Here is a 24,773-nt window from a genome sequence, read left to right on the forward strand (position 1 = left end):
ACTATACCTACACCTTATTTAATTACACCAAAATTTTAATTATTTACTTTCTTATTAACATTAACAACAGAGGAATAATGATCTCACATCCATAAAGGTTAAAACTATTTACTTCACGGCTTAAAAAGTTTGATATTTAATTTTATATATTACTATACATTATAAGAAAAAATATATTATGAACCGGTTTAATTCATATATATAATAATAATAATAATAATATTTTATTAGTAATTCGACATACGAGTGAATTATCGATATATTTTTTTAATTGGTAAAATTTGTGATTGAGTTTGGTTTTTTTTTTCTTTTTTTTTCTCCTTTTTCTCTTGTTCTTATTTTCGCATGTTAATCCTTGTAATTGTGTGCATCATTGTCACCTATTACTCATCTCTTCCTCTTTTTTCTATTTCTCATTTTTCAATTTTTCAAGTTCTTATTTTCAACTTTATTTCTTAATTACAACATCTATTGTCGTCGCATTTCTATGTCAACACTACCTCACCGTACATGACCGTTGAGTCATTGGTAACTCGTTGTAGAGTTTTCATGCATTCCTCCTCTTCTCCTCTTCTTATTTCTCTTCATCTTCATTTTCTCTTTCTCCACTTTCTTCTCTAACTATGACATCTACAATTTTTGCATCTTTGCATCATTGTCAACTTGTCGCACATCATCATCAAGTCACCGGTAACTCACTATAGAGCATCTACTCCCCTACTCCTCCTTTATCATTTTTCTTTTCTTTTTCTCTTATTTTAAACTCTTATTTCATCATACCTAGCAAAAGAATTGTTGTCCAAAATGGCGATGGATTTAGGAACAAAAAAATACCATCGACAAATGTAATTATAATTATTGACGAAAAGATACAAATTATAACTTATCAATGAATATTGGTAACATATTTAATTATTAATAATTGTAATTATAAATTACTTACAAAAATGTTATCAATAATACAAATTGTAATTTATTAACAAATATTGTAAATGGATTTTACAATAAATATTTGTTACTAATAAAAATATCTATTGGTGAATTAAATTATAAAATCCTTCAATAAATTTGAGTTTATTGAAGATTTTTTCTTTTGATACTTACACATAATTTTGTAATGATATTTTTATATTATTATAATATTTGTTAGGTTGGTGTATACTTTTAAAAAGTTTTGCTTGTTATCAAATTTCCCTTCCCAAATTTAGTTCTCTTGAATATTTGAAATTAGACAAATAGCAATTACATAATTGATTTTTATTAACTTTAAACTTATTTAAATGATTATTTTAGTTGTGAAAAGCCTTAGAAGTTTCACTTTCACATGGTTAATTGGGTGCATGTAACTTGACTCGTTGTGAAGTATGCTACAAGTGAATATGTTTAATACTCACTTAGATGTTAATTATATATATATATATAGCTAGAAGTTTCACTTTCACATGGTTAATTGGGTGCATGTAACTTGACTCGTTGTGAAGTATGCTACAAGTGAATATGTTTAATACTCACTTAGATGTTAATTTATATATATATATATATATATATATATATATATATATATATATATATATATATGTGTGTGTGTGTGTGTGTGTGTGTGTGTGTGTGTGTGTTTCGGGTGTAGGGTTCACCTTCGTCTTCATTCCAGCCGTTCGGAGGGTACTTGCGAAAGGTTCTCCGATACTTAAGTTAGCAAACGATCCGTATAGATCAAAGCAATAGTCATAAATGCACAGGCGATCACCTACCTCTTACTTTTGATCTTTATTTATAGTTTTTGAGATGAGCTTGAGCGAAACCTTAGTCTCGGTCCAATCTCGGCCTATTACACTTAATCAATACTTATCTTAATCTTTGCTAAAAGAATTAATTTTCGAGTTTGACCATCTGGTACTGCTGATGTCCGTCCGATCTTGCCTGTTAGGGTCCTGATATCTTTGGTCTTTAGATCAATTAATCGTTCTCATCCTTGAGGACCGTCCGACCTATAGTACAATATACATACTAGGTTGTCTTTTAAAATTTCGAACTTATAAATTAAATGAAAATTCTTTAAATTTATTGGTTACGTTTGAAATGTTATTAATAAACTAATAATCATAAATTTACTGAATAACTTATAATATAAAAAAAACCAAAATATGATCTTAAAATTATCACTTTAATAATTCATTAACATAAACAACTTATAATTTTACTCTTTTTGTTAAATATTCTGTAATTTATTACTTGAGAAATTTGATCAGAGAAATTTCTTACTTAGGACATAAAAATACATAGGAGGACTTCTCTTTCAATTGTAATTATATAGTGTTCTTCTTTCAAGAGTCATTATGTAAAAAATATATATACATATTTGAGTTCAGTCATATTTACAACTTTCAATCCAAAAATATAATTTATTAAACTTATGAGTATTCTTTTTATACGGTATTTAATTTTATAACTTTTATACAATATAAAACTTAAACTCTTAAATTATTCTCAACACGAATATATTAAATCTCATCAAATAAGACATTAGTATAGATACTATTTCTCATTAATCTAATTATTATTTTATTTTTATATATTGATTATTTTAATCAAGAAGCCAACTGCCTTTTACATGAGATAAAACCTCAATTCTAAAATATTTCTAGGACTATCATGGTAGACAAATTTCAAAGAATAAATTATTTTAAAAGCTTTTATATCTTTATATATTTCTTAGAAAAATACATAAACACTAAACTAATATACCAACATAATAAAAAAATAAATAAAAAACAATTCATATTTTTGAATATTATAAATATTTTTTAACCAAACTATCCTTACATGAATAATTTATGCTAAATTCATATACAAGTAAAAATGAATATAAAATCATGAAAGTTGATAGAAATTGTTAGTCTGTTTCTAGGAAAGAGGATCAAAAGGGTTAGGTGAAATTCAAGAAATTAATATATATATATATATATATATATATATATATATATATATATATATATATATATATATATATATATAAATGGACATTGAATTTTCTCATGATTGCATGGTGCAGCAAAGTAAAATAGATGGAAGATGATAAGGGATCAGAAAAAGAAGATTCTCACATAGACCCGTGAAAACGACTTTACTATATAAACAAGAAAGACTAAAATAATGTTTTGATTTAATAATGTAATATTTTATCATTAATATTTTTGGAGGTTTTTAGTTGTTAGATTTTGTTTAATTTTAATGAAGACTTTTATTAAATAATTTCTACAAGATGAAATCTTCCCAAAATTAGGTAATGAAAATATCTCTAATTTATATATATAACCCACGTTATGGTTCAATTATTATTTTTTATTAAAAAGGTTAACAAATGACATATCTAAAATGTCGACAATTGAAAATCTAACAACTAAACAAAATGGTATAAAAATTAAGAAAATTAAAATTTCTATTATCCTGTTCTTCTTTCTGGGTTTTTTATTTATTAAAACCATGCAATGAGTGTTAATAATGATATCTGCATATTCCAAAGAAGGATTTAACTATTCTAAAATTACAATTTTAGATTATGCATCAAGTATGATGATTATTATTAGAACTTATAATAAATATAAATAATTTGAATTATATATTATTGTTATTATTATCAAATTATTTAATCCATTATTGTTATCCACATATATGATTAAAATTATTTATCTGATGATGATTACAGATTTTAGCTGCATACATTGGGAGAATATTTTTTTTTTCATTCCTTTCTGTTCCCTAAAAGTAAAAAAAAGTGCTATCCAAGTGCAGTGTATTTTGGAATTCTACAGCAATTGAGTATTTAGCTCAATTATAAGTTGACTTCTCAGAACATCTTTATTTATGATGATAACTAAAGTTGATTAATATGGATACTTGTCTCATTATAACACACTGCTTATTTATAAATATATAATTTAGATATTATTTCCAAGCATACAATTCTAAAAATCACAAAGCAAACTCTACAAGCACTGGTGTTTAATTATTTACATTATATTTATACACTCATATGTTTTTTTTAATATATAATAAGCAAATATCCAAGATATATATTCTTAGTAGATGTCATTGCACTCATGAACTAAGAAAAATAAGTTAAAAAGAACCTAAAACACAGAGTGTTGAAAGTCTTTAGCAAGGAGATTGATGAATAAAGAGACGAAGATGATGTTAGATAGAAAGGAAATGGAGGAGGTTCACGTTCACGTTCACCAAACTGGAATGATTAAGAAAGGTGTGTTGGCTTTAAGCTAAGTTATGGCAGCCTCCACAAAGATGCTGCTGCTACTGCTAAAAGCAAGTAAAGTAGTGAAAAGGTTAAGTCTGAAATACTGTGCATCCGTCACCATTGATCGTCTCATCCTCTGCCATTTGTCTCTCTCTCACTCACTGCATGTATATAGAAATAATAATAATATTTTTGGTTTAGAATGAGAGAAGAGAATTTAACAGCAATTGTTTGTCTCTCTAGAAGATGATTCAGCTGATGAATAAGGAAAACCATTTGATGATGGTACTTTTATATCTCCTAGGTATGAAGAACAAAGGATGGCTCTAAGAGGAACCTATAATTTACACTTTCCCTACCAAGTACTTCAATCTTTACTATTTAAATCACCTTCTTTAATTACCTTCTTCTTCTTCCTCTTTCTCTTTCTCTCATGCTCTGACCCAGATGAGTCTAACTTTTAAGAGTTGCGGTAGACTCGGATCCTGTCCCCTCTCCTCAAATAATAATAATAAGTTACTAAAACAATCAACGTCGGTTTCGTCCTTCACAATTAATACTCATCTCTTATTACTGCACACTCTTTTTTTTTTTCATCTTTTTTATCTCATTTCTTCATTGTAAAAATACCTCATAACTATGTCCAATTCATTACAGTCACGTAGAGTTCAAGAATAAACAATTTTTTACATATTTTGCAAGAGTAAAGTGAGTTTTAATGCTTACTGATTCATTATTTCTTTTTGTATAATTTAGTAATATATATATTTTGAAGGTCTGTTTATTATTTTTGTATTAGGTAATGAGGGAGTAACGTGGCTGGCTGCCGTCAAATTTGTGAAAGATTAAATAGAGGGTGAAAAAGGTAAATGAAAAATAGATAAAAAGTGTTGCTTGTTGTGTGATAGAACCAAGCGAGACCCTTCTCTCATCCCTTCTGTGTCTTCTGTACACTTTGTTTTGCTTTTCCTTTATTCCTTTTCTCTCTCACTGTCTTCTGTGAACATGGGTGACCCATATGGGTTGCCGGAGGATCTCCGGCGTTTTATACCACCCAGAACCCATATGAACCCTTCAAGCACGCACCTACTTGAGCCACTGTGTCTTCACCATGGTCTCAGTCCGGTTGCTGCTGCCACTACAATTCCACCCAACACCTATGACCACAACATGGTTGGGGACGTTTTCTTCCCTCGTGCCTTCACTCACTTTGCCCATCATCATGACTATTCCTCTTCTTCTGGTGTCAACCCTACCAATGCTGCCACTGCTGCTGTCTCGGATCATGCATTCTGCAGCATGGAGAGTGCAGAGAAAGGGTGGTTCGGTTTTGATTCCGGGAACAACAGGTGGCCAAGACAGGAGACCCTTTCGCTTCTAGAGATCAGATCTCGTCTTGATTGCAAGTTCAGAGAGAATAATCAGAAAGCACCCTTGTGGAATGAGATTTCTAGGTATATGTATATACTAACTTCTGAAAAAAAGGAAGAAAACCACTGTTTTTGCTTTCTGGTTTGTTTTCAGACTCAGAACGAGTTGGGGAAATGCATAGTGTGATTGATGAGTGAGGAGTGAAGAAATATGGTTGTTCTTTCTGTCTTTTCCTTTTATCTTGCTGGTTTACAATTTTTGGGGGGGTGGGAGGCTAATTTCCTCTTTGCATTTGAAAATGACAGGCCATTACTTACAGATAACTGAGAGATCCATGTGGCTTTGTTATCTATTTCTAGTTTTGTCCAAGAAATCCACTGACTCAATGTGTATACTTGCACTGGTTTTTCTGTGAGTAAGTAATTATGGGTGCAAGGATTTTCAGCACCCTGAAAGCCTGTCTTTGTTTTTAGTACTATTAGACCTAGCTAGCTACTTTGCTCAGCTAGTTAACTTAGGGCTATATATTGGAGTTTATTTTCTTGATTGAACTCGGATAATTGTATTGATGTTTCTGACATCTTTAATGAAGAGAGAATGTTTCTATTATTTTAATCCTTCAGCGGTTAATATACAATATACAAAGAAGATAGAATGATAAACATAAGAACGCTTATTAACGGAGAAATCTTAAATCTTAAATGGATTTAATATTACACGAATGTTAATTCCATGCATTCCTGAAAAAGAAATATTTATGTGATGTTACGTTTTGTTATTAGTACGGTTTTTGAACCAAATAAGATTTTCCTATTACTGTCACCCAGATTTTATCCAAGATGGAAAAGGATGGGAAAAATAAAAGAGGGAATTACTAATGTGCTAACGAATCTCCACTTACATTTTTAATGTGCATGCGTGTATAGGATAATGGCTGAGGAATTTGGGTATCAAAGAAGTGGAAAGAAATGCAAAGAGAAGTTTGAGAATTTGTACAAATATTACAAGAAGACGAAGGAAGGTAAAGCCAGTAGACAAGATGGGAAGCACTACAGGTTCTTCAGGCAGCTTGAAGCAATATGTGGAGACCAAGCAAACACAAATCATGCCTCAACTTCAGATAAAACCCATCGTGCTGGTGCAAACAATTCGAACATTCAAACACCTACCTTCACAATTAACCAAGAACACAATGGGGATTCTGGTAATAACCCCAAGTGCTCAGAGAGCATCAGCATCTCAAACTCATCTGAATTCGAGACATCCTCGTCTGAAAACAACGAGGAGGATCTTTCAGCCATTGCATTCATGATGAGGCAGTCAAGGGAGAAGCAGAAAGCGTTGTTGGATGAAAGACAAAGTGATCAGAGGAGGTTAAGAAAAAGCTGGAGAGCAAAAGTGGAGGAGATTGTGGATTCCCACATGAGGAAGATCATAGAGACTCAAGATGCTTGGATGGAGAGAATGCTGAGCGTTGTTGAACAAAGAGAGCAAGAGATGTCATCTAAGGAGGAAGAAAGGAAGAGGAAAGAGTCAATGTGGTTTGACCAACAGGTGCATGAACTGTGGGCTAAAGAGAAAGCATGGGTTGAAGCAAGAGATGCTGCATTGATAGAGGTTGTGAGGAAACACGTTGGGATAGAACTGGAAGCAATGCCCCTGGATGAAGCTGTGGTTGAAGAAGCAGGAAATAAGAACAAGGGCCAAGGAAAGATTGAGAGCAGTGAATTTCCGTCGGAGGGTGTGGATCAAAGAAGTAGCAGTAGGTGGACAGAAATGGAGATTTCAAATTTGATACAGCTAAGGAGTGGTTTTGAGCAACGATTCAGAGAAAATGGGTACTTGGAGAATGGGCTTTGGGATGAAATATCAGCAAAACTGGGTTGTTTGGGATTTGATAGGAGTGGAAGTGAGTGCAAGCAAATATGGGATGAGATCAGCATCTCTCTGAGAAGGACAGTGGATGAGTGTGATGGTGGGAAAAGAAGGCCTTGGTATTTGGGACTTAAGGTGACGGATGATGATGATCTTTGACATATTCTTGTTATAACGCAGGCTTCATCAGAAAGGTTAAGTATATACCACACTTGCTTTTCAGTTCTGAGCTTTTAAAGGAAACTTTGTGAATGGCTCATTGATTAGGATTAATTAGCAAGTTTTAATCATTCGCAAATCACAAGCTATTCTAGGCCATGTTTTTAACTTTATATTTAGTGTAACGTATGAGGACTCATGCTTCAGTGTAAGCATTCACCTTCTTCATTAATTTTGAGTTTTATCCATGCATGCATCAATGCCAGAGTTTAGCTATTATATATGCATCTATGTAAAACACTATAAGTATAAGTATCTTCTGCGTTCATGTCATTGCTTCTAAATTGCAGTTTCAAGTTGTTGTTACACGACTCATTGTGTATTTGGACAAGGATTTTAGACTTATAACAAAACTAGAGGAGAAAAGCTAATTGCAGTTACAAGGACAAAATAAAATAGAAAAAAGGTAATTGGGAAAACATTTTGCATTGGATTATCATTGCATAAATATTGTTCATTTCTTTATCTAGAAAAGAAATAAATAAATAAAACGTGATAAATAATGTTAAGAAATGAAATACCAGTTTATATGGAAATGTACCCTTGAAAAGATATTTTTTACTGGATGCAACAACTGGGTATTTTAGATTTGAAGTAGGCATTCATTATGCTCGCATTTATACTTATTCAACCTTTCAAGCTTAATAAAATTACACACGATTCTCGTATTATTTTAAGGATTACTTCACATCTTTGTTGTTTGTAGAAAGGATTTACCTGAGATCACTGTATGTTTATAATCAGATTTTTTTTTACAAGTTTTAAATAAATTAAGAACATTCATGTACATCTCATATAAAGAGATTAATGACAAGTATGATAGTTTTGAATTATCAAATAATTTATCCTCTTGTAAATATTATTTTTTTGTTAAGAGATAATGCATAATCAGAGATAAAAAGCGGAGATGCATCGAGGGATATTTTCCATAAAGAAATGAATAATATGTGTTTTGTTCAAGTGAATGCGCGTTCAAACAGAAAAAAAAAGGAAAAAAAAAACATTTACAATTTAAATAGGAAAACTATATTTTCACACTCATCGTTTTTTTCTTAGTTTCACTTTCCAACTTCTTTTAATTAGAAGTAAAATATTATTTTTAACTAATAAAAATAAATATAATTTTTTTTAAGGTTATTAAATGAAATTATAAAAAAGAGAAAGTATAGACATAATATAATATCAGTTAAAATATGAAGGTATGCGCATGTTGTCTTTCTCTGAACCTGAACTTCTTACGACAAATATACGACTAAAGGCTAAAACTTTTGCAATTTACTAGATTACCCTTCTGATATTCTTTCTCATTTCGCTACAAGACGTCATTACCAGTGTCTACAGCTATAGCATACCTGTTAGATTATTTTTTTTTTATTTGCAACTCTCTTTTTTCACTCCCTGAGTTGAGGATGTAAAGCCAACCAAAGAGGATATTCTAGGCTTATAAAATCTCCAAACTTTACAAACTTTGATATGTTTAAAATAAATCGATAATAGTTTTTCATCGCATTATTATATCTATATACATGTTTTGTAAACTAAATTTAATTTATATTTAAAATCAAATTGAAAAATTTATAAATTAACTTATACGTAAATTATTTTTTATTTATGGAAAATAATTTTTGTAATTCTTCATGCTTTTATGGACAAACTCCTCAAAATTAAAACAAATTAATGATTAGAGGGGAAGGATGTTTATTTAAGCCACGGCACTCAACTTTATTATGCTGTCTGCATTTTCCCGTAAAAGTATGCCAATAATTTAAATAAATAAATAAATTACGGAAAAAAAAATCGTAAATGTAACTCTCCTTGTATGTGAATCCTAATTGGTTATTCTTCCTGTGAAACATAACCCAATACATAATATTGTTTCAGTTCTATCTAAAAAATTAAATTTTAACTTGTTTATTTTGAAATATAAAATAAAAATTATTGTAGATTGTATTGTATATTTTAGTGTGCTAAAAATTATATTTTAAATTATATATTCCGTAATGCACAATTTATATTTTTAAGTGTACATAAATACAAAAATTTATGGAAGTGCAAGAAAAGAATTTGTGGAGGTGCAGAAAAAAAACTGGTAATTACGTGATTCAAAACTTTTGAAATATGGTCTCAATCCGGCAATTGTATATGGCCTTTTTCATTCTACACCCCATGATTACTATCTGCACCAAGATTTCAAGAACAGGTAAAAGTATGATATGTTAATTGCTGAAACATTGTTTCTTGTGATATAAATGGCAATGAAGAAGTTGGAAAAACAGGTGGAGTTTATGTTTACAATAGTTAGACGGATTTCACATAATTGTTGATAATTAGTATTTTATAAGAAATTATTTAGTTATCGATGCCAAGGATTTGTTTGTCTAATTGTTGACAGAGTTCATTTTCTTTTTTTTCATGTTAGCACTAAATGAATGTTGTAGGGTTTGGTGATCGTGTTTCGTGATTTGACCTTTTTTAAATGTGTATTTTACACCATACGACTTAAACATTCATACCAAATTTAATGTCTAAAAAAGGATTTTCAACATTGGTTATCATACAGAAAGAAAGATATTTTTTTGCAGTTTGGGTTTTGAAAATAATAAAAGTTAAAAGATGCATTTACAATAAAAATATAAATAATAAAAACAGATAAAAATTATATTACATTTGTGAAGCATATTGATGATGAAAATCAAAAAAATTCTATAACAATATTATACAAAAATTATACTGTACTGTAAATGGTCAATTTCATATTATTACACAGTATTGTATCACCGAACAAGTAAAATTAAATTCTGCTCATAATAATACTACTCTTAAATATATCAGACTTACTGTTATTTATATTATTTGAGAGTAAATGAATAGTAAAAGATTTAAATAATTATTATTTTTTTATTATTGTTTAAATTTAATTAAATGACATATATATTTGAAACATTTAATAATTCTACTAATAGTATAGACAAAAATATTGCCGACTTCTCTGTATTAAAGGTTTTTTTAATATTTAGAATAGAAAAAAAAAACAAATTCTTCAACTTAAACAGGTAAATTGGGCTATGTCATCTTGAGATGAATTACGGTTAATGGAAATAGAGTTGTTAAAGACAATTCAATATTATCAATTGAGGTATCTTCAAGTTATTAGAGAAAAATATATTAATATTTTCTTTTTTTTATCTGAATATTCGTAATATTATATGTTTTTGAGTTGAATGTTGTTATTCTTATTATTAAGATTCTTAGGATAAATAAAAATGGTTGAATATGATTTTTCTAGTTAAATTTTCTTTGGAGTGAGTTCGAGATTAATATTTAACGTTTAATAAGTAGTTCCAAAAGTTATTTTGCCAGTTTCTTATAATTGTCTATTAAATTTCAGAGATACTTACTGTAACATCCCAAAATACAGTAATTACCATAAATCAGAATTAATTACAATTAACAGCAAAATATACAGTTTTTCTATTCATAATTGAAGTTCCAGAGCCGAACGGCTTCAATACAAAAGCAACGCTCATAAAACGTATACAGTGGGAGTCTAAAACGAACGACTTAAGTGCGCATATACAAGGGATTTGGACGAACGGTTTTACAAAATTAATAACCAAACGTCAATATAAGCTAACGTTTACAAACTAAACATCTATGAGCGTTCTAAGCAAAAAGAAAGACGGACGTCCTACTGCTCCGCTTTCACTTCTACTTCAACCAAGTTCTCATCCTCAATAACGTCCTCTAGTGTAGCCTCGCCTTCTGCTCACATCCACATGGATGATCATTGCAAGACAGGACGAACGTACATAGACAGTATGACAACACAAGGAAAAACGAAAGGGTAAGCTTATAATATTTAATTCATACAATTAACACATACATTTAACATTTCCATTCACACATACAACATGTAACTTAACATAGAACAACATAGAAATATATATATATATATATATATATATATATATATATATATATATAAGACAGACCGTCCGGACTGTATGAACCATGTAGTTACAAGCGTCCTTGCACCCGAGTGGTGTAGTAACTCATCTAATCTCACAGCTGCCACTCGAGGTTAATCCGTTCTTACGTCACCCATGTTAACTTATGGACTAAGGACCTCCTGCCGTTCCCACACATGACTACCCTCCTCTACATGAAGATGAGCATCACGGAACATCAGGATGGACAGCGAGTCTTAACTTATCCACGGTCATACTTTACCAAATTTAATATTTAACATGTCTGAGACGTTCCTCCTTGGAACGCTCGTTCAAATTCCATAATCGTATAACCATTTAATATAGTGTTCAAACATCTTAACCTTTCATATTTATAACATTTTCATTCTATGTTCCACTCTCTTAAAAAGACGAACGTTTAACTTTCTGAAGGAATAGGACGAACGTTAAAACCAGATTTAGCAGAACCCTTTAACAATCAGAAAGACTCCAAAATAATAAAACAATTTCAGAATATTTTAAGTACCAAGAGGTAAGATTGACTCAACTTGGACGAAGATACATCAAGAGGAATACTTAATTACATTGGGAACTTTTTGTTTAAAATGGGACGACTGCCAGTCAATGACCGAACGCGCCAATATACAATTACTAGCCATTTAGGACGAACGCTATTTACGTTCGTTAAGAAATCAATTATAAGGACGAGCGTTCAATCTAAGACCGAACGCTTCATTAATGCGAACGCTAGGTAGATGACCGAGCCCCAATCATGACGAACGCTTGGTATAAGACCGAGCGCTATTTAGGACGAACGCTTCGGTATAAGACCGAACGATATTTAGGACGAACGTTCAGTATAAGACCGAACGCTACTTAATGCAATATTATTAAATTTAAGGCGTAAGACAACTCTATGTGGAGCCGAACGCTCAAACATAGTAATTCAAATAAAGACGCTCGTTCTCAAACCGAACCCTTCCCAAATGAAAGAATTCAACTCTAAGTCTTTTTCAGGGAAACCGAACGGTGTAAGACCATTCGATGACGATCGTAATTTATCATAGGGAATTTATCAGATCCAGATTTTCAACTAAGTTAACTCACTATTTCTCATGTGATTCTTACTTCGTAATTTTCATATCCAGGATTAATTCTCATACTATACAGATTTCATCAAATTAATAAATTCAACCATACTATAGTCATACATCTTTCATACGAATCCGATTCAACATGCATTTCAACCAACAGAAAATATATTCATACAGCACAACAGGGTTCGTTCATGCAGATCCAGAACAACACATATACATATATTTCATACAAACAACCCATATCATGCCTTCATGCAATCATACAAGTATAAATTAAATATATAAGCTTCCCTTACCCGGATTCGTACGCAACTTGCCCTAATGCAAAGGATTGGTTTGTTCTCTTACAACGTTCTACTCCAAGGTTCCCTTAACAACTTCCACTAAATCTAAACACCAAAAATCAAATATCTCAGATATAACCCATGCATGAACCCAGAACTTGGTTTCATATGAACCCTAATGGATGAGCGAATCAGAGATGAGAACTTACCAGCTTAAATTCTAACTCTGTTCGGTCCAAAATAACGCCCACGTCTCAGGGAACGTCCTCACGGTTCTGAAACGTGATCGGAGAAGAAAGTGATGAGTTTACAGTAGAGAGAAGATGGACTGGTTCTAGAGAGAAGGTAGAGAAAATGAAGGGTTGAGTTCTGAGGAAGAAGATGAGTGCGTGCAGGTGAGAGGGAGAGATTTTCCAAAAACTCAGTTTTGTTCAATCCAAGTCAAAATGGACGAACGTCTCCCCTGCTGACACCTGTATCCCACTACTGACTTCCGAAACTTCTAGCGTGACAGGTGGCGCTCGTGCATGTGGTGCGAAGTGCGTTTTTAATGAGACTGTGTGTGTGGCGCAGTGCATTAATGAGAGCAGTCAGGTGACTCATCAGTGCATTAATTTGATGTGACAGAGATTTTTAGTGCTAATTATCTAGGGCCTCACACTTACAAAAGATATTTTAATGTCAAAGTTAGTTTAATGTTTTACCATTTAGATATGATATAGTAAATATAATCATCTATTTCTTTGTCATAAACTTATATTTATAAAATTTGAGATGAATTTTTAATTAACAATGATCTAATTACGGTTCAATGATTGATAATCACATTTTACTTTAAGTTGTTTAACATTAGAGTTAATTAACAATTAATCATTTGGTTCTAAACTGTCATTGGACTTTTTATAATTTTTTTATTTTACTTTGACTTTTATAGTTTTAATGAGTCACTCACATTTTTGTGAAAGTAGGTATATTGGTATATTTGCTAAGGGTTTTTAATAAATTAAATTTCTTTAGATTTCTTTATAGTAGAGATGTAAAGTTGAGTTTTTGTTGAGAATTTAGAATTCAGTCATATAGTTAGTATTTTTAGGTAGGTGTTACTTTCTTTGACATGAGTTTTGTCTAGCCTTTTATGCCTCCTTGTATTTTTTTTTCTTCCTTATTCCTTATATGGATATTTATGTAATGATAGATGATGATTAAAGTTCTGGAGTGTCAACCGCTTGGGATGCTACGATTTTATAATAATACCTGATATGATTTATTAAAAAAATCATTAATTATTACTTGGACATATATAGAAATTATATTCTGGTAATACAATGTACTTTAGATAAAAATAATTTAGCATTTTAGTATTAAAATGGTATTTTCTTTTAAGAAATGCAAAGCGTTTTGCTAAGGGGGTCTACACAATTATTTGACTGGTACTTTTGTTTACAAATAACATTTATGCATAAAGTTTGAAAAGACAAAATGAGAATTGGAAAGAAGAAAAAAATACTGGAACATAAGATATCATTCATTATAGTTTCAAAGTTGTGTCTGGATTTGATATTAAGACCAAATTTGGTACATTAATTCGTATTAAACTAAATAATTAAACTTTTAAATAAATGAATTAAATTTCGCCGACAAATTTGACGATGACAATAAAGAAAAAAGTGAATGACAGTAATTGGTGTAAAACCACAATATTTATTTTGAGACCTTGTTTATTAGAAAAGTGTAGATAATTATTGTCTGCTTTATCAAAATGTATTCTCAAAATGTTCCTTAAATATGTTGTCTTTAAATCAATAGATAAATTAGTTGAATTGAGGCTATAGCATAGGTAATCGGTTAAAGTTGAAAGATGCTTAGCTTTTACTGAATTTATATGTATTTTTAGTTGAAGGACTAAATAACAAAGTATGATTTGTAGTTTTGGAGTTCTTCATACTCAGTTTAAACAATTAGTACCAAATATTCAATGGCTTTATATTTCTTAAAAGTTGTCAATAATATATAATGGGCAATTTTATCCTTCAGCCTTTTGAAATTTAAATAATTACTTATAATAATTTTATTTTCTAATTTTATTCTTTTATTATACTTTTTCATTAAACGAGTTTATCTATTTTTATTTTTTTTAACTTTATCCTTCAATAACCATTTTTTTAAATTTAAATAATTACTCATAATAAAAATTATTTTCTAATTTTATCCTTCTAATAACTATGATTTATAATTAAAAACTATTTATATCAAAAAAATATTATACAAATTATTTATCTATACTATACTACAAGGAAATTCCATATTTTATTTTCTATTTTGTCTTTTATATAATATTTTTTAAAATTAATTATTTGATTTACTATTTTACCCTTTATATGATATTTTTAATTGTTTTTTTCTTGACAATGTATTTTAGATTTAACTATTTATTAAACTAAAATACCTAATTTTTATTTTACCCTTTATATAATTATTTTTAAAAAATTAATTTTTTTTGTTTTTATAATTATAGAAGTAATATTAATTTTTTATTTTTATGATCATAACAATGAACGCACATTGAGTTCTTATCAGTTAGACTACCAAAAAGCAAATGCATTTGGTGATACGAGTAGCCAAATCAATCCCTTTAAGCTATCCTTCAACTGTATAGTCCCATACCTATACAGTCTCTAGATCCCTCTCATTTCGGTGTATGTTCTATTCGTCCCTGTACCCCTTCCACTGGAAGCCTGCCAAGAACCGCTTCTTGTCAGTGCTCCTTGCACCATGCCTCTTGCACCGGCGATCACTCTTCACCCTCGTCAGTGCCGGGTGTCACAGCACATATGCTTTTATTAGTATTTATTACCTTAATACTTTTTTTTAAAAATAACACTGTAATAAAATTGTAAGTTTCAAAACAAATTATATCTTAAAATCATTAATGAAATTATTGATATTACATCAACAAAATTCTTGTTCCTCTATACTTTCATTATATATATATATATATATATATATATATATATGTATGTATGTATTAAAATAACATAATTGTAACATACTCTTATGTTATCAGGTTTAAAAAGAATCAAATTGTATGAAAAGTCATAAATCACTATTCTTATCAACAAATTCCCATGATCGATTTAATTGCCGTAGGGTTATTGGTATAGAAAAAAAGAAAAAACAAACTGTTTTCGGTTTATAATTAATTGCATATTTTAATTTGTCTAGATATGGTGAGAATTAAAGAGACGCATTTGCTTCTTTATTGATTTCGTTGATGATATTCTAAAGCTGGAAGAACAAATTAAACAACATATTTTGCTTTATTGTTATGTCAAAAAAGTGTGTTTGTTATATATTATTGATTTTATTATAATTAAAATTTGTCTGAGATTAAACAAAGTTGCTTTTAAATAAGCAATCAAATAATCTTATCCCAATACAAATTAACAACAAAAGCAATAATCATGATCATTGATTAAATATCAGTGTTTAGCTTCTAAATATTGAACATAGTTTTAAACTAGTATTGCTTACTGGCAAATAAAGAGGAGCTATTAGCTTCCAAACATTGAACATAATTTTAGACTAAAGATGAATATAAAAAAACTTATATCTTTATTTCTTATCTTGTGACTTGTATTTTAGTTAAAGTGATTTAATTAAACATATCGCACATGGTCCTACATAGGACGAAAATAAATTCTAAGAGAAAGGATTTTGCTATTTTCTTTTTTTGTGTGAAAATATGATTTCATCTTTCTTTTGTTTCCTCTTACATTCTCGATTAAGCCGAATTAATAAGGACCATAAAGGCTGCACCTATAAAATCCTTAGTTTATAGTTATTTCATAAAAAAAAAAAAAAAAGGAAAAGGGCTTTTATTAATTAAGTATACGAACTTTCTTTGGGTTTTACATATGATGGTGAACATTGAATTAACGTACGTATATAATACTGATGGCAGAAAACTGTTTTCAGTTTTTAATTATTTTCCTTCAATTCAGATGTTACTCTTTTAATTTGACTATAATAAATATACATGTTTTTCAAATTAATTGTATTAAGTTTATAATTCAAATTTTGACACTGTATCTCAATTGTTTGAAAACAATTTTTTTGCATTTTTAGCATACCAATATAAGTGATTATAAAGTCATGTGAACAATGTTGTTATAACAGTATATTTTCTCAAAAAAAACCTTTCAACAGTACTTAACAACTGTGATTAAGCACTAATTTCTCGTTGACCAAGGTTGCCCCACCCACTGCACTGTTAATGGCTGCAATCATGCTTAAAATCAAACTTAATTTCTCAGGTATTACTTATATATATAAGGAAACTAATTTTTATATTTTTGTTAATTTTTTATTTAATTAGTATTTCGGGTGTATGGGTAGGAAGGAAGGATGTTCAATCCTTCTATCATTCTTTAGTTTTCTTTTTTCTTATTAGTCTAATCTTCAACTGATTGAACATATTTCAATATTTAAGTTAGTTTAGATTTAATAGATTAAATAATTAATATTATAATAAATGTATCATTAATAACTATGTCTTTGAAATATATTTATAGGCTTTTTTATGAATTTCTAGTTAAGATCAATCCAATACACGTTAAAAATTGATCCAATTACAACTTAATTTTATTAAATTAGATTACTGAGTTATTTAAATTAATTAAATAATTAATTAATTTTGATAATTGATTTTTTCCAATCTAAAATGATTGGTTGAAATAGTTTACATAGAGTCAGTTAGTAAAGTTTTTTAACAACTCCACGTAAATTTTTTTTACCAACTATTTTTAAATGTAAAAACAAATAAACAACAATGATTATAAATCCGCATCTTCCAACATGCATACACAGTAACATTTATGAGAGCAAACAATGGCCAAGTTTGTGTTTGTCAGAGATAAAAGATGAAGATGCAAAGGAGATTCAAAATCATTAGGTTGGTAGAAAGGAAGAAAACCTCGAATATAAATAATAATACTAATTTAAACTATAAAATTAACTATTTTTTTACTCTTATTTTTATTATACAGTGAGGCTAATAATAACTATAATACAATTTAAATAATTTACTTTCTATCTAATTAAGAATATTCAAAATACCTTTCGGAAATAATTTAGTTTACATGTAATAATTTCTTTGCCATTTTGATGGTTCTTTTATTTCCTTTTTCTAAAACAAACATGGAATTGATCAGAGAAAAAAATGGACTTTATTGTTTAAAGTGAGAAATATAACGTTAGAAAAGAAAGTTTGGTAGGTTGAGTGTGTGGGTTGAAGACCGTCAAAATATGTCGTTGACCTTGTTTTCAGTTTCCATGTTCAGTGAACGGCAATTACTATTGGATGCAGCCTCCGTCAAGCAGGTCTCCTTGTTCTCTCCGTAACCCTTTCATAAGAACTTTTTACTATCTGCCACGTGTTTGAAACAATGCCACCTCAGGATTGGGAAGTTATCGTGGTGCATTTAATGTTTTTAGCCCCTTACCTGTGAGCCGCAGCATTTGTTTTCTTGTGGTTAGCCATAAATTTTGCATCACTTCTTCAAAGCATTCCATGTCCAAAGTGGTTTTATCGAAGTTGTTGAGTCCATTAAGTAGCTGTCACCATCAGAACCGTCTCAACACAAGTGTAGCAGCAACCAAAAAGTACTCACACCACCACAACCACCTTCGTCTCTTCGCTTCAAAGTGCTTTAATTAACCTCACCTACAATTTCACGCTGCCTCCCATTTTTATACCCTCCATGCATTCTTCACTTATTGATCATCTCCTCCAACAACCCTTTCTCTCTCTCCCAAAAATGGTGACACTTTCTTTCTATGATCGCCTTACCTTCACTGCCTTGGCCCTCTTCATAGCTGGCCTGATTTTCTTCCTCACTCGCAGAACCAAATCCAAGAAGTTGAACCTTCCCCCAGGACCCCCCGGATGGCCTATTGTGGGGAACCTTTTTCAAGTTGCTCGTTCTGGGAAGCCCTTCTTTGAGTATGTGAACGACGTGAGGCTCAAATATGGCTCAATCTTCACCCTCAAGATGGGGACGAGGACCATGATCATCCTCACCGATGCAAAGCTGGTCCACGAGGCCATGATTCAAAAGGGGGCAACATATGCCACCAGGCCTCCCGAGAACCCCACCAGAACCATCTTTAGTGAGAACAAGTTCACCGTGAATGCGGCAGTGTATGGCCCTGTTTGGAAGTCACTCAGGAGGAACATGGTGCAGAACATGCTGAGCTCCACCAGGCTCAAGGAGTTTCGCACTGTGAGGGACAACGCAATGGACAAGCTCATCAACAGGCTGAAGGCTGAAGGGGAGAGCAACGGCGGGGTGGTTTGGGTGCTCAAAGATGCCAGGTTTGCTGTGTTTTGCATACTTGTGGCTATGTGTTTTGGTCTAGAGATGGATGAGAAAACAGTGGAGAGAATAGACCAGGTTATGAAGAATGTTCTAATCACATTGGATCCCAGAATCGATGACTATCTTCCAATCCTAAGTCTCTTTTTCTCAAAGCAAAGAAAGAGAGCATTGGAGGTGCGTAAAGAACAGGTTGAGTTTATAGCCCCCATCATTGAGCAGAGAAGGAGGGCAATCCAAAACCCAGGGTCAGATCACACTGCGACAACATTTTCCTACCTGGACACACTCTTTGATCTGAAAATTGATGGGAAGAAATCAGCACCCTCGGATGCTGAATTAGTGTCACTGTGCTCAGAGTTTCTGAATGGAGGCACGGACACAACAGCCACAGCGGTTGAGTGGGGCATAGCACAGCTCATAGCGAATCCTGAGGTTCAGACAAAGCTGTATGAAGAAATTAAGAGGACGGTGGGAGAAAAGAAGGTTGATGAAAAGGACGTTGAGAAAATGCCTTACCTACATGCTGTGGTGAAGGAACTCCTAAGGAAGCACCCTCCAACACACTTCGTGCTCACACATGCTGTCACTGAGCCTACCACTCTGGGAGGGTATGACATACCCATTGATGCAAATGTTGAGGTGTACACTCCGGCCATTGGTGAGGACCCCAAATATTGGTCCAACCCTGAGAAATTTGACCCTGACAGGTTCATCTCTGGGGGAGAGGAAGCAGACATAACTGGGGTAACTGGCGTGAAGATGATTCCATTTGGGGTTGGGAGAAGGATATGCCCTGGCTTGGGAATGGCCACAGTTCATATTCACCTCATGATGGCTAGGATGGTGCAGGAGTTTGAGTGGGGTGCTTACCCTCCAGAGAAGAAGTTGGATTTCAGTGGCAAGTGGGAGTTCACTGTGGTCATGAAAGAATCTCTAAGAGCAATCATCAAACCGAGAGAAAAGCTGCAGTTGTAAAATTTTGCTGCTTCTGGTTTTTACAGATAACATAAAACCTTTATCATCATTAATATGATTACTATTATATGTATACATCATCGTGTTTGTGGTTAATTTGCATACAACTGCAAGTTTAATCTCATCTCTATTGTCTTAATTGGTCTGGTTTGTTCAGAGAAATTTGTTTTGGAGTTGTCACAAAAATGGATCTTTTAGTGGATATTTACACTTATCTTATTTATCACGTGAACATCATTTTTGAAGAAATCCAGATCTAGTGTAGACTTCACCCATCCCCTTTCGAATGAAATGAAAGCTTTGTTAGTTTTCTTCTGTCAATTAACTAATTGGCAATGGAAGGCAAACTATGCATATTTATTGAGTTTAATTTTTTGGATTACTAATTAATAAACACAAAATCTTATCCCTTTAAGCTTTGCACGTTTTTTTTCAGCATATTCCGACTAAAGACACTTCAAATTAAGCAATGTTACTTAATAAAGCATTATTATCGATACGAAATATATTAATTAAAAATTAATGTACGAGTTCTAAACAGATTACTTGAAATCCTTGTGATTAGTGTTGTCGGAAGAGCTATGAAGAGATTCCTTCAAACGTGTATCACCTGAGTATATAATGTAAGAAAAATGATTATAATATATAATTATTTAATCAGTGTTTGGTTTTGGAGGATGGTAGTTGAAGAGGAGAGTGAGGTTTGTTAAACTTGATTGGCATAATATAGTAAAGTTAAGGGGAGAGATATTGTGGTTAAGGAATTTTTGAAAAAGGAAGTTGGTAATGAATCCACTTTTGTTGGCTTTTAATTCGTATGAGTCTGGAAAGTGATGTGGAAGTAACAGGGATAGCAATGGTTGAAGAAGACAAATAACTGCCATGTTAAACGTTGATGTTATATGTACTTATCTCTCTCTCTCTCTACCTCTGCCATAGTTAATGCATATCTCATGGTTTGGATTTTTTAACACGAACAGACAACAAAGATTTAACATTAAGAACCAAGAATTCTATGATACCGCGGGATAACAACATTGACGTCCATCATATGGATCGTGGAAACATTAATCCATTAAGTTTAAAGTCTAATTTTTAAATTAATTTATTAGAACCTATTCTTCTATTATCACAATATAGTTTGGATAAAATTTTCTTTCTTTTACATACTTAGTGTATTATCTTGATTAGATTTGCAGTGACATGTATATAGGAAGTCGAAAGAATAGATGTTTTTCTGCAAAGAATTACATCCGGTGAACAAACATACCAAGAAATAATGAATAATGAATCTTGGACCGTGTGGGGTTAGAATGGTCCACAGACTCTGCGTTACATTGTACTTTTACGGGTTGGGCAGTGCATAGAGTGGACCGAAGATTCACCTACCAACAAAATTCCCAACCAATATTTTTTGTAATATTTAATTTTGTTATTCTTGCCACTACTTATAGTTAAATATTGTGGACAATTTTGTTTTATTAAATACTATGGACTTTTTATCAAAAAAAATTCTTGCAAATGTATAATAAATTATTATCAAGATAAATCTGATCAAATAAAAAATTATTTAGGATAAATCTATGTAATTAATGGTGAGAAAGTCGTGTCTTATTCCATCTGATAGCGATTAATATTTTTAAATTAATTTTACGTGAATACTCAAATCAATTAATTCATTGCATGTCCAACGAAATGTATTATAAAGTCTAGAAACTCATAAATAACCCTCATGCTATCACATTCTATAAGTGAACACACACAAATATATACATTCCTACTTATTATTCATAGTTTTTTCACTTGTTAAAAAATATTAAAATTTCAGAATAATTATTTTCTAAGCACTCATTAACACAATGGTCCACCAGTTATTACGTGTAATTTAAGAGAATTTAAGTTTGGAAGAATGTACTTGGTAAATATTTAACCCAAATCTAGCATATATGCATTTTGTAGTCGTGTGGATTAGATGTAATGGAAACAGATATTTATTATCTGGCTGAAAATAAATTATATAATGTAACGAAGATATTTTCCCTCTGTACGTTTTTTCTTTTTCTATATCGAGTAGAGGAATAGTAAGATGACAAATGACCCATCCGTGTAAATATTGTTTGAAATTATTCCAAGATTTTGATAATAATTTTTTCATTGACTGAATTTCAAACTTTTTAAGTGAAATATATATATATATATATATATATATATATATATATATATATATATATATATGTATGTATCTTTGACATAAAATATTTAATAATATATGTTTTTCCTTTATGATTTTTATCTTTTGTAAAATAATGATTTAATTAATATTTAAAATAATTAAAAAAATAAGTAAGGACAGAAATACTAATATATTTACAAATAGGATAAAAAATTATATTCATTAATATAATAATGAAATGAAATGAAATATCCATATTGTCAACAGTATAGGTACCAGTTTATATATACACTAGATTTCATTATAAAATATTTACCGTGGTTTTGTAATTACTAATATATTTAAAATATTTATTAAGGCAATTTTAAGGTGGTTTGTAATGCAAAAAGTAATATTTTTGAATGGGTTATTAATGAAATGGAAGTTTAAATTTAATGGGAAATAAGTGTTTACATAAAAGAATTGATTTTTATAGAAAGAAGGTTGTTGGAGAGAGAATTGAGTTTGAATTGTTGAGAGAGATGCATAAAAGCTGCTAAAAAATTGTTGGAACAGTACCATAATTGCATCATTAAAAATAGTGAAACAGAAGTAAGAAAAAACCTGTGGGCTAAGGAAGTAAGTTGTGGGCGATATGAAGTTTTGTTCCATTTTAGTTGTTTTGTTGGTTGGAGTGTGTGAGGTATAGCTATGGAGGCTTTTAATTACTGCTCAGAGATTCAAGAAACCTATTCACTCTGGACCACATTCTCCTAACTTTCCCGCCATTAATTCTACCTTCTTTCCCTTATATACACAGACAACTTCACCATTTTATAACACACTACGACATTTTTCTATCTAATCAAAAACTTCCAAATATAACAATTAATTATAATTTTAACAAATAAATATTAACTTTATTACCATTAGCTATTCCTGTGATAATAAAAAAATAAATTTTAAGTAAGTATCTTTAATATTATTGGGTACCTTCTAAGGTGAGATCCTCACAGAAATTCATTATTAATAAATACACCTCCTCGACTTCACTCTAGATTAGGATGAAAACAAAGTTTACCGGGACAAAATTCAAGAAAGAAAGTCTCACTACCATAGTCAATCAATCCATTATTTTTTAAAGTAAAGTCCTTTATTTAAAATGAAAATATTTATTTAAGAAAATTGTTATATACATGAAAAGTATTTCTTTAATCTAAATCTAGATCGATATTAATACAATCAGAACCTATATTATGTCCGATTAGTTTGGATAAGATATATATAGCATAGTTTAGACTCACAATGAACAATATTCATAGAAAATTTTAAAAAAACCAAAACTTTGTTGACTTGAATGAATTTAGGAGAGAGTGATCGAATGAATTTGAGAGATTTGAAACTGAATTTTCTTTTTGTTTATTTGAGTGGATTTGAAGGTAAGTGTGAGTGGATTTGGAAGTAAAGTTTATGAGAATTAGTGTATGATTTGATTGATGTGACAGATTAAAAAAATTTACCTTCAAATATCAAATTCATTCAATCAATTTTCTCCAAATTCATTCAATCAATTTTCTCCAAATTCATTCAAGTGAACAACAAAGTGTAAAAGTCAAATCTAATAAAAAATATACAAGATTTAGATAAACTAGTCCGAATCTACTCGTTTAATAGATTATAGTAAAGAAAAACTTAATAAGAAACTAGCAAAGATTAATTTTTTCTCTCATTTAAATTAATAATTTTACTAATGAATTATGAATAAAGTTCTTTTAAAAAAAAAACACCACTTCCCATTCAAATTCTTCTAACAATAACTTTCTAAATATTTTTTTCGTATATTATTTGTTTTTCTTATTTATATAAACACTTAATTTTAAATAAACATAAACATCTATTTATTAATTCCTTAAATATCTTCTAATTCTTTTCGTTTTTTAATCTTAGATTAGCTTCTCTTAATTATTTATGCAACATTTCACTTACAATCCTCGTTAATCATTTTAAAAAATTTACCTTGTCACTTTATAAAGAATAATATAATTTAAAACAACTGACATAAAATATAATAGAGTGATTGCTAGCTTAAAAATAATAAAAATAATAACACGCATCTTGATAATTCACCAAACATGACCTTATATTCACTTCATTGGCTCATAATCCCTTGGAAGCCTACTTTGTTCCTACCTTATTAATGAAT

At 30.5% G+C, this 24,773-nt stretch overlaps 2 protein-coding genes across 2 annotated transcripts; both read left to right on the forward strand.

The window, feature by feature from the left end:
* Positions 1-5,179: 5,179 nt before the first annotated feature.
* LOC124833330 (trihelix transcription factor PTL-like) lies at positions 5,180-7,995 on the forward strand. The gene is made up of 2 exons (XM_088097424.1): positions 5,180-5,706; positions 6,550-7,995. Exons 1-2 carry the CDS (start codon positions 5,258-5,260, stop codon positions 7,655-7,657), a joined length of 1,557 nt encoding a protein of 518 aa, XP_087953550.1. The 5' UTR covers positions 5,180-5,257; the 3' UTR covers positions 7,658-7,995.
* A 10,772-nt stretch (positions 7,996-18,767) lies between these two features.
* LOC124842954 (cytochrome P450 77A3) lies at positions 18,768-20,644 on the forward strand. Its single transcript, XM_047319576.2, has one exon. It carries the CDS (start codon positions 18,826-18,828, stop codon positions 20,416-20,418), a length of 1,593 nt encoding a protein of 530 aa, XP_047175532.1. The 5' UTR covers positions 18,768-18,825; the 3' UTR covers positions 20,419-20,644.
* The last annotated feature ends 4,129 nt before the right edge of the window (positions 20,645-24,773 follow it).

The sequence above is a fragment of the Vigna umbellata genome, chromosome 8, assembly GCF_029865625.1.
Source record: "Vigna umbellata cultivar VRB3 chromosome 8, Vumbellata_1.0, whole genome shotgun sequence".
NCBI lineage: Eukaryota > Viridiplantae > Streptophyta > Magnoliopsida > Fabales > Fabaceae > Vigna > Vigna umbellata.

Bases quoted from the DNA above. Each gene is read 5' to 3' on its own strand.
- LOC124833330 (XM_088097424.1), top strand. From the start codon at position 5,258: ATGGGTGACCCATATGGGTTGCCGGAGGATCTCCGGCGTTTTATACCA. The intron at 5,707-6,549 runs GTATATGTATAT...ATGCGTGTATAG, and splicing joins TTGTGGAATGAGATTTCTAG to GATAATGGCTGAGGAATTTG.
- LOC124842954 (XM_047319576.2), top strand. From the start codon at position 18,826: ATGCATTCTTCACTTATTGATCATCTCCTCCAACAACCCTTTCTCTCT.